Source organism: Spermophilus citellus (genome assembly GCF_964194105.1).
Source record: "Spermophilus citellus genome assembly, chromosome: 10".
Taxonomy (NCBI): Eukaryota; Metazoa; Chordata; class Mammalia; order Rodentia; family Sciuridae; genus Spermophilus; species Spermophilus citellus.
This window is the reverse complement of record NC_138197.1, coordinates 35,788,576-35,800,504: the sequence shown is the minus strand read 5'-3', so window position 1 is coordinate 35,800,504 and position 11,929 is coordinate 35,788,576. Positions and strand designations below refer to the sequence as shown.

General features: G+C 33.9%; 1 protein-coding gene across 1 annotated transcript; it reads left to right on the top strand.

Moving 5' to 3' along the window:
* Nucleotides 1-4,253: 4,253 nt before the first annotated feature.
* CD69 (CD69 molecule) lies at nt 4,254-11,528 on the top strand. Its single transcript, XM_081311905.1, has 5 exons — nt 4,254-4,377; nt 7,716-7,838; nt 8,826-9,025; nt 9,368-9,468; nt 10,487-11,528. Exons 1-5 carry the CDS (start codon nt 4,314-4,316, stop codon nt 10,593-10,595), a joined length of 597 nt encoding a protein of 198 aa, XP_081168031.1. The 5' UTR covers nt 4,254-4,313; the 3' UTR covers nt 10,596-11,528.
* The last annotated feature ends 401 nt before the right edge of the window (nt 11,529-11,929 follow it).

The window sequence follows — 11,929 nt, the reverse complement described above, 5'->3', positions numbered from 1 at the left end:
AGTCTTTTCATGTTACTTTGCTGTAGAGAATTAAATCCATCATGGATAACTACATGGGAAGTTTGCTTCTATATTTGAATGAATAAGAGACAACTAAAAAGACCCTCCGGCCCCCAGATCTGTCCCTCACTGAATTCTGACCCTCTATATTTTGCTTTGTCTTATTTCCTGGAATTTCACATTTAGAGATATCTTCCTTTGGTTTAACAAATACAGATTAGTTCCAGGAGCATTTGCTTTATTATACCTAACAGTATTCTCTTGCAGGTGAAGGGACATGCTTTTACTTATTACAGCAGGACAATAGATGTTGGGCAGGTAAACAAACACAGACAGAGATGGAGAAGGGAAGAGAGGTTTAATGAAAAATAATTAATTTTGCCACAAAGTTCAGGTTCTTGTGGAGAATCTGGAACAACCTGAGGATCAGGGTTGCTTAGATGGCCCAAAGATACATACATTCTTGGCAATTTGGCTGCTTATTTTTTTTTGTTTGTTTGTTTGCAGTGACTGTTTTCTCCTACCCACAAGTGCTGATTTCAATAAAATACTTTGGCAGTCCTAATAAAGACAGACAAAAAAATGACTTCAGAATGAAGTAAGAGTTTGATTAACATTATAATGTTTAAAGATATTCACTTTCTTACAATGAGATTTCTAGGTATCATTTGTCTATAGCTAATGGCAGTTATATTAAATAAATATATATTATATACATTACACATAACAATTTTATGTGTATATTTGTAACATACATATACACTCACTCATAAATATATATGCATATTTTATATTCACCAGATTATGATGGAAGAAGCAAGAAACCTTGAGCACATAAGCAAGAATCTTAGTGCTATGAAATCTGTTAGAAATGGTTTTAGGAGCCTGCAGCTTCCTCTGTCACATGATATTGTATCAATAGTTATGCTCTCAGTTATTGCTTAGTGACTTAGTCAATGAGACACTTTCTCTTCCACAACCTGTATCAAACTCCCACTTCCTTAAATTATCATCAAATACCTAAATATAGCAAACACTGTGCTAGAATATGAATTTTTAATTCATAAAGACTTTATCAATTAACTGCTAATATTTTCAGTTTTTATACAGAAGCAGGCTAAAGTTCAATGGAGTTATATACATTTTTTCTAAATCTAAACTGTTAATTATTGAGTTAATAGTCATATTGTTTCATGTATCTCTGAACAATACTTGAGTTACTTCTACACTGGAACCTATATAAGGTTCATTGTTAGATGAGGTAGGCATGTGCTTGGTCTTAAACACCTTGCTTTCTAGTTGTGCAAATAAAAATAATAACAGTGATTTTTAAAGCTTATATAAATAGATGAGCTACAGAGTTTCAGATTGTGGTGTCTCTCAACTAAAAGAGTGAAGTAATAAACAGAGGCTAATGGGAGGTAATTTATGTAGGTGGTCAGAGAAGGTCTTATTGAGGGGCGATATGTGGGGTTAGATGTAAATATGAAGAAATAGCCATGAAAAAATCTGAGAATGGGAATAATGAGAGTAAACACACTTGCCATAAAATGAAAATAAGTTTATTTAAGGAATAAAAATGTTCAGTTCTTGGTAGAGAACATGAAGGGAAATGATAGGAATGATTATCTGCCTGGAAAACATATTTTTTAAACATAATGTTAATCTAACTAACTGTTCTAGAAGATTCAAATGTCAAGGTTAGTTAGTATCCAGGTAGGGAAACAAGATTTTGAACTTTATTATATAAAATGCCAAAAGGGAGAAAGGTATATTAAGTAACTGAGAAAATTGGGATATAAGTTCCATGTTAGTCCAACCAGTTGTTGAAAAGTTCTTCTTTGCATATGGAAAAGATACATGACAAAGGTTATCAGTTGTATGTAAGAATATTTTCTTTCTGACTCTTTAGAACCCACAGACTAGGAATAGTTCAAGTAATGTCACAGATTTATAACAGTGATGTTATATTTTGCATATTTCACAAGAGTATGTTAAATTAGTGAAATTATTGACAGAGTGTATATATTAATCCAAATCTTCAAACTTTACAAAGATAAATAAACATTTAAAAGAAGTTTATCCAGACATGGTAGTGTACACCTCTAATACTAGTGACTGTGGAGGTTGAAGTAGGAGGATTGCCAAATTCCAGGGTTCAATATCCAGTACCTAAATACATAAATAAATGATAGAAGTTGCTTTAACCCAAAGAAATTAGCAAAGACATTTGCAATAGTCCCTGCTATTCCTCTAATTATCAATTTTAGCTCCTCCTTTGTCATACAAAAATATTTTCATACTCCTTTGCTGTCCAATGGAAGTCTAAAGCCATGTATTTCTCAACTATACAACACTGCAAACCTCCTTGAGTAGCACCCTGTATTTTTGAACTTTAAGAGTTTTGAGCATATTTTTTCATTAATTAATGAAGTTATATTCATTCACCCATTCATTTAGTGGGCATGTGTTGTACATGTAGTGGAGTCCAATTACTATAACAGACGTTAGAGTCACTGAAGGGAGAAGTCAAAGTCCTTGCCCTCAAGAAGCTTACAGTCTAGTAAGGAAAGTAAATGATGAGCAATGACATGGTATTAGTTATGACAATGATATAGAGAAAGCAAAGGTGTGGGAGGTATAGAGTGTGATGTTATATTTTTTGAGAGCACAAGTAAAGGAGTCTCTGGGCAGATGACACTGGATCAGCCGGTGAATTAAGCTAAAGGGAAAGCAAAACTTTCAGGAAAATGAAGGAAGAGCTCTTCATAGAACACATGTTCAAAGAACCTGCAATGGTAGCATGTTTAAGGCTTGTGTGGAACAGCATGGAGATTACTATTGAGGAGGATAGTGACTAAGAGGGGAGGTAGCCAGGGGCCAAACCATATATAATCCCTTCCCAACAATAAGAAGGACTTCAGATATCATGGCACCTTTAACAGGATGCCTTTGGGAGTAGAGGGAGGAGGAATTGAACTTCTCACTAAAATGGTATGACTCACTTAAAATACATCCAGTTGCTACATGGAAAAGGTCCTAGGAAAATAAAGCAGAAGCAAAGAGAGATCTTGGGAACACCATGTTCCTCTGTGTGACTTACATGGACAAATACACCTGATGACCCAACTAACTTCTATAGACGATCATTTCCAACCCACCTAAGCATACCATTATCACAATGCCTTTACTCTGTAAATAGAATGACTTCTCTAAAATAAGTGATTTTAATGACAAAGTTTGGGCACCAAAATTAACCAAAGTGGTATTTTGATTCCCTCACCTTCAAGTCATGGTACCTTGACATTCTGCATTCATTTTGTGTTGACCTTAATACTTATCTGGATGAGATCATTATCATAACAGTATATTTTCTTTTTTTATAACAGTATATTTTCATAGTAATCAGCCCCAAAAGGTCTGAAGCTTCAGAGAGATCTGAGCAGAATAACCAAAAAGCTCAGAGAAAACTAGAAAAAAAGATATTAGGTGAAAAAAAGGCAGTCTAAGTGACAGTGAAGTTTAAAAAAGTAGCAGAGATGATGAAACAGACAATTTAAGATAAACAATTTTAGAACACGGCAAGGAAGTTCCAGACCACAAGCTTTCTATTTCCTGTATTAAGGCAACTACTTAGCTAAATGACACCTTAAAGGAACTAGTCCCCAGGGAAGAAGGGAGTGACATACTTCCGAAAGCCAATGCACAGCTTCCTAAAATGTTTCCAAGCTGAAGTGAGATTCATGAGAACAAAGATTTTAAAATTCTTATAAAGCAATAAATCATCTAGCCCCCAACAGCATCAGGTACATAGTGTATGTTTAATAAATACCAGTTGTTAAATGTATGAATGAATGAATGAATGGGATTCCAGGAAACCATTACACTCTCCTCCAAATTATTTCCATATCAACTAGGAAATTCTAACCCTTAATTCTTTACTTAGATTATGCTATCTTCTACATTATCTGAGTTTTCTAAAACTTTAAGGAAGGATGTTTCTGATTCTGGGAAAATCCCACTTGTCTCTTCACGATGCAACTATAGTTGTGAGAAAGCACATTTCAGACAGCAGGGAAAACCCACACCTCACCACAACAACACACAGTGAACTGTCTGGTCCACTGGAGCGTAAATTAAAGAGAACTGGCAGAGTTAAACAAGTAGGAGGTAAGAGGAAAGGGGTGGAGTCACCCTAAAGGGACATAAATGCTGAGAAGCCTCAGAGACTCAGATGCTGAACATAAGCTCCAGGAAGAACTCCCAGTAGGTTGACTTGACTTGAGATCCACCAGGGAACCTTGAGAATAAGGATGAATTCTGAAGATTGTTCCATAACAGAGAAGAGCTCTCTGAATCTGGAGAAAGGACAAAAAAGTAAGTCACCCCTGATTCTTACATTCCAGTAGTATTTCTATAAATGACATACAGTGGTACTGAGGCAAGAAAATAGGGCACTTTTAAAGAGTTTGGTTGGGTTCCATTTCAGTCAGCAGAAACTGGAAAGAGAGAAATTCCTCTTGTGAGAAGATAGAATATCTGCTAGAGTGGAAGCTACAAGGTGACTCTCAGAAGAAATTTAAAGATCTTTTCCTTTAAATAAACTTTATAGCATCTCAATTTTTATATTGAAATAAAAAATTCCTAGTCCTAGCCTAGTTACTCTCCATTATTTTTCCATGTCCACCTGTGCCTATTCCAGGAAGTTTTACCTCTCCCTGTGAAAAATTCTGTTTTTCACAGACCATAACATTCTTGATTGTTTACCCTTAGACCTTTGCTTTCTGTGAGCATCATCCTGTTCATGCTGTATTCTCAGGACAGTATCTTTTAATTGCTAAATATGTACAAGTTTCCAGTCTGAGAAAACAGGTATATGAGCATCTAAACATTTAAAGTGCTCAATGGCAATTTATTAAGAGAATGAAAAAAAATCTTAAAAATACAATCTTCTGTTTTGATGTTCCTTTGGGGGCTCTTTCCCTCAATTTCACCCTCCAATTTTATTTTTATAATCACTGACTTCAACTTCTAGATGAGCAGACAAATTTTTTTTTAATCAAAGTGCTATTATCTTGTAATTTTCTCCTTTCTTCTATTTTTCTGTTTTATTCACACATCTATTCTATTTCCTAGTAACATAATTTCCCATTATTTTTCTGTCTTGTTTCTGTAAGACTTTTCTGATATTTTTTCATTTATTCCTTTTACTTCCTAATAAGTAGTAAGCTAAAGCACTATTAGTATTTTGAGTTAAGTTGTAAGCAAGAGCTGTCCAGTTAATAAAGGAATGTGTTAGAAACAGCACAGCCAAAACAATCTCTGAGGAATAAATCATTTTCTCAGTGTATATCTACTAGATTGGTTTACTCTAGAAAAATATTACTTATTTTGATTAACTTATTATTTGTTTTAAGAACATGAAGTCAAGTGTGACTAAAAAGTGTAAGACATGTAAATTTTTAAGTAACCAGGTGAACCACGACTTTACAGCCCAGTCAAGCTGCTAAAAAGTAAAACGATTTTTAAAAAGATATTAATGAATGTATTCAATAAAAAGAGCAAGTGGAAAGAAGGATGAGATACAGAAATTATTAACTTTACCTGAGATCATACAGATTTATTGTTGAATGTTTAATCGGTGTTTCCATCATAGTTATTTTAGTAGTATGAACAATTGCTGGCTATCGCTCTTGAGCAATTTGATAGGCAATAAACAGGTGGGTCTGTTTTCACCTTCTCCATTAATGGAGAAAATCTATAATCACAGCAAAAGGGTGCTGTTGGGGGAATGTTTTGTCACCTAGGTGATAGAGCAAATGTGGTTAGCCATACCCCTTACTAATGTAAATAAAGTACAGATCTGGGCCAACGGGCTGAGCTGGCTCTCATGTTCAACAGCTGTGTGGATGTATTAGGGCTTGCTGAGGAGTCAGAGGTATTGCTGCATTGAGTTCAAGCAGAATGACTGAGTCTCACGTGGTGGAAAGTGAAACTAGACAGATGTTGCCTGAACTGCCAAAGGCTGTCTCTAATGATAATCGTATACAAGTGTAAAACAGGAGGAATTTCTTTGAGAAACTGAGAGAAATAGAACTAGACAGGAATAAAATAAAGGTTTCTCTTGCAAAATCTGAAGGCAGACATACATTGGGAAAAAGAAACCCTAGAATAAGCAAAAGTTGATGTTGACACTAGCTATTCAGAGGAGTAAGAGGCTGGATCACACACTAGAGGTTTATTTGATTTTTTTAAGAAACCGTTTCCAATTTACTCTCCTGCCAACAATGTATAAAAATTTCAATTGTTCCACATCTGCACTAACTTCATCAAAAATACTCTCAGGTGTTTAAAATTTTATATCATTCTAGCTTTGTGATTTTTTATTTCGTTACATTATCCATTCCAATCCCATTCATATCATCTCTCTTAAAGACATCTGTGTCTTAACTATAGGAAATTTGACATTTTTATGAAACATCTCTTAAACAGTAACTGCCAAGAGGGTAAGGGATTATCCCATGATGGCTTTTTTTTTGTATGTCCTCTAGGGCAATTGGGTGCTTAATAAATACTGTATTATAATTAAAACAAGAAAATGATAATGTGGTTAAAATTCTTATAGGTACAAAGCACATCCATTGTGTATATTAAATTCATATATGAGTATGTGCAAATATTGGGTGATATTTTATGACCTCAGAACTATGACTGAAATGTTTTATTTTTACCTAATAAGAAATTTTCCAAGTTCACACAAAATTTTGGAAAAATTAGTTTTCCTTTTTTTTTTGTCTTTCCAACGTTTATTTTTTAAATGCATAATTAATCCAGAAAAGTGTCACTGTACAGTAAGAACCAACATTTATCTCATTCTCCTAACACAGTAGGACTTAGGAATAAGAAAAAAAGGAAAATATTATTAAAAATAAATTGTTTTGTACTGAGCCCCAAATTTCACTGTGAAATTACCTAGATATAAAATAGAGAGGGAAACTTCAAGTAGAATAATAGTAGGTTACATTTAGTAAGAACTTTCTATAGGCTAGCCCTATACTTAGTACTTCTTATGCATTCTCTTACTGAATCCTTAAAACACCCTGTGAAATAGGTGATATTAACTTTATTTTATGTCAAAGAAACTGAGGCTGAAAGAATTTATCTTCTCAAATCTACTACTTTACTACTCTATGGCAGTTTTCATAAATTAAATAATTATTCATATATACTAAGGTTAGCAATATTCTAGGAATTGCTAGATACCTCCTAGTCTCTTGGCAGCTACATGAGATGTCTGTTTTTATTACCTCATTACAAATGCAAGTGTAAGGGCCAGAAAGTCAGGTATCAGATGTAGAGCCCAACCAATGTGCTCTACACATTTAGAAAATAAAGCTGAGGGAAATATCTTTAATTTTAAAATGGCTTTACAGGATCATGTAGCATATCAAGCAAGTATGAGCTAAATCCCCAATTCCCTGAAAGGAATAAAGCATAGTTTTCCTTTTCACAAAATATGTTACCTATCTACCTTTCTCTTCCTCTCTGTTTCTCTCTCTCTTTCTTTCTTTCTTTCTTTCTCTCTTTCTTTCTTTCTTTCTTTCTTTCTTTCTTTCTTTCTTTCTTTCTTTCTTTCTTTCTTTCATTTAAACACCACAAAAGATTGCCCCATCTTAAGGTCTGCCTGAATTCATCAAAAACTTTCTTCCTTTCAGGAAATGCCACCAGCCTCCATTATGAAATGCATCATGAAGGGTCTCTTCAAGTTCCTATTCCATGTGCTGTAATGAATGTGGTCTTCATCACCATTTTAATCATAGCTCTCGTCGCCTTATCAGGTGGGTCTTCACTTCATGAGTTCTTGCAAAGTCTCCTAGCTGTAAGCATTGATGCCCAGCTGAAATCAATAGGTATTAGCTCAGTCTAGTTAATCAGAAATTCTGTTCAATTTAGGATAATCTCATATACTATACATGGCCAAATTTCTAATCAGTACAAAATATCATTCCATGTTCTTTGAATGATTACTACATTGCTTTTATGAGTATTGTCTATGATTTATACATCACTATAGGAGAAAAGCACAGTTGAGCAGACTTTTACATCTAGAAGAAAAGTAGCTAATATGAATTCTAAATGAAGAGACATTTAGCTAGAAAAAAATGTGTATTTTCCATTCATCATTGGCAGAAAAAAAATAATATCTAAAGCATAAATTAATAAAAATTGGCCAGTCATTTATTTTTGTATCTTATCTCAAAGCCACAGAATGGTAGTTCTGAGTTATTAAGACTATAGCAGAAATTCTCAGTCAGCAGTGACATGGTACTGAATACATACTATTTTACCATGTATACCAAGATACATCCGTGTCTTAACTATAGGAAATTTTACATTTTTATGAAACATCTCTAGCCGTTGATCTTTCTTTACTCTGATTTATTTACCTGACAATTACTCTCTACTTCATCTCCCAATTTAGTATTGTACCTCTTGTATCTTCAAATTCCTACACCTCCATCTCATTTAAACTTACTACATTACTTGGAATTTACAATGTATATTACACTTTCTAGTTCAAAAACTACTTCCAGGATTTTTTCTATTTTCCCTGCCACTGTCTGAGTGACCAAAGAGATACCCCTTATACTCATACCTCATCTGATGATGAATAGACACACAGAATAGTTAGATAGGTGAGCAACTGCTTTCTTCTTCCTTGTCTCTTTCCTGGTTCTCACTCTCTATCATACCTAGACTAAGTTTACATGCTGAATCTATTTGATTTCTTTTGTTATTAAAACAAACCGTTTTCCTTTTCACAGTGGGCCAATATAATTGTCCAGGGCAATATAAGTTCCCGGTGCCTTCAGACACCCATGATTCTTCATGCTCAGAAGAGTGGGTTGTGTACCAGAGGAAATGCTACTTTATTTCCACCACAACAAAGAGCTGGATTTTGGCAAAAAACTCTTGTTCCAAAGATGGTGCTACTCTTGCTGTCATTGAATCTGAAAAGGACATGGTAAGATTCAAAAATAACTTCACAAAATGATGCTATTTTGTTTTAAATAGGCAATCTGTGGTTTCTTTCTGAGTGAAAACTTTGTATCTATTGCACATTTAGGAAAATTGTCACAGAAGTGATATGATCACTCTGAGTTCAAAATGAGAGTTCAATATGGACTTTGAAAAGTAATTTTTGACTGCTTAGCTTCAAAGGCCAGAGATCCAAATAAGCTTCTTCTATACAGAAATAATAAATGATCAGCCTTAGTCATTATGCTTCAGATTAAAGCTTTTGAAAATCAGATCTAATAAATACATGTTTCCTCAGTTTAACATAACAACTTCTTTATGTTTTAAGAACTTCCTGAAACGATATGTGGGAGGAGCTGAACACTGGATTGGGCTGAACAATGAAGATGGTCAGAAATGGAAATGGTCAGATGGCAGGGTTCACAACTGGTGAGTCAAGAAGTTTTTTTATTGTTCCCAGGCTGGCACCACAGGAAAAATGCTTTCCCTTCCTTCGTTCATTTAACCTTTAATTTTTTTTCTTTTCTTCTTGAAAATCCCAGTTGGTTGTGAAGGTTGAGATACTCATGAGTAGAGCTCTTAAAGTTTTCTTTTATACGCTTATATCCAATGGACTCCTTTCAAGACAGCCTTTGTTATATTTTTATCAACTTAGGGTTCTGACAATAAATTCTTATAGTAATTTTTCCTCAGTAAACTCTAGTATGAATGATTGAAATTAGCTTGTTTGGAAATATTCTAAGGAGATGACTGATAAGATAGTTCCTGGAAAATAATTTCTTCTTTCTCTTTCCTAGTTTTCATATCTTCGTGGATAAAGAACAACATAATCAATGCCTAATTATGAATTTCTATGAACCTGAATAAAACTTGCCAGAGAATTTAAGATACTTATTCTGTTTTTGAGAGACATTTTATAAGTTTGGTGTTGATTTCTGCTTTCTGAAAATTCAGAATGGAATAAATTTCTCACTATTAATAATTTTAGGGTAATTACAGATATAGCATCAAGATTAAAATTCAGATCTATAGTAAAGGGATCCTTAATATGTGTCCTCACAGTCTCATATCTACAGATGGGCTGCAAGATCCATAAACACCCTAAATATGTATTCACAAATATGCATGACTTTTGAATGCATGTAATTTCTGAAGTATTTCTTGAAAAATCAATGAACTCAAAATGACCTAGAATCATCCCTTTGTTGATGCCTACCAAACAAATGGAGCACTTTACTCTTAACTCTATATCTTTTCTCTGCATGCTATTCCTTCATTTTTGTGTCTATTGTCCTACAGATTAGACTATGATAACTTGACTGGCTGATTTGTCTCATAATTTCTCCTAAGGAAAAAAATAGTAGAGGTGACCATTAAGTTTATTCTCATGTAACTGAATGGAAATGAAGAATTGAAAATAATTCTGAGTGTCCTCATTGTTTGACAGGTTCAACCTGACAGGGTCTGAGAAGTGTGCATTTCTGAACAGCACAGATATCAGCAGTGCAGAATGTGAGAGGAATTTACCCTGGGTCTGCAGCAAACCCTCCAGATAATGAGCAAGCATATTCACTCAAACCATTGTTGCTGGAACTAAAGGAAAGTTGTGTTTTGACTTTGATGCTACTTTGTGTCAGAAATGTCCACAAAGACATGGTGAACAAACTTTTATAAATATGTCTTTGGAACAAAACGGAGAGAAATTCCAGGAAAAATCTGCATTGTGGACTCCTTCTTCTGTGAGCTGAAAATATTGCAGGTTGATGGACAGTCATGTCCCAAGAATAAGGAGAATGACTATTAAACTCTTCAAATGCACTTTATGTACTCAAGTCCAGAAGTAACAATAGGTTAGGAATTATTATTTATTGTTGAATGACTACGAACAATGAGTGTCCTTCCTGCATTTGCGCTGCTTGAAAAAGCTGATGGTGGAGGCAAAAGGTGAATGTAAACAAATGGAATTTTGACTAGGAATGGATATTTGGTATAAATGAATTTCTTAAACTTAGCATTTATAAGTGAACATGTTTATGAAACTAAACTGTATAATATTTTCCTCTATTTGGAGGCCTTTGCCAAGTTACTTTGTCATATTTATCCCTAAAAGAATAGCATTTGTCTTTCTTTTTTTTTCAAACTTTCTCAATTGTAGACAGGTCTTTGTCAATGGTACGAATTTCTTTGCCTTTAAAATCATCCACATGGTGTTTTTTGAAGAAAAGAAAAAAAAACCAAAAACTCTGAAGAATATTTGAAAAACAGACAAAAATGTTGAAAAATGTGCAATATATGGGGTGGCAAATCTCTATCAGTAAATACTCTGTATTGTTCAAACTTGGAATAATACTAGTCTCTTCTGGTAATAAGGTTGTGCCTTTCCTAATCAGCTTTGTCATGTGCACTACTTCATGTGAAGCATTTTCTGTGCAATGAAGTATGTTTGTTTGCTTGTATTTTATGTTCAGTACAATTATAAGCTCCTTTGTTGTATGTGAAAATAAAAATAGAATCAACACCTTGGGTTCCAAGAAGTGTTCAAACTACATTAAACATCATATGCCATATTAGAAAGTAGAAAACAGAATACTATGATTTTCCAAAATTCTTGTTTATAGTAAAGACTTACTTAGCTTTATAACATCGTTAATACCTTTTAAGTTATTTTTATACCCATGTTTTCTAAAGGACTGTATCCATTTTTCTTTGTATTGCAGATGCTTGGTAACATTTGGTCCTCATAAACACTGGCTTAAAATATCTTATTCAATTCTGAGGTGCTGTATATTATTTACACCAAAAAATTAATTAAACAGAAATGGGATACTGTATGATATCCATGGGTATTTCAATCAGGAACAAATTGAATTACTTTCCTAATTGTTTTTCA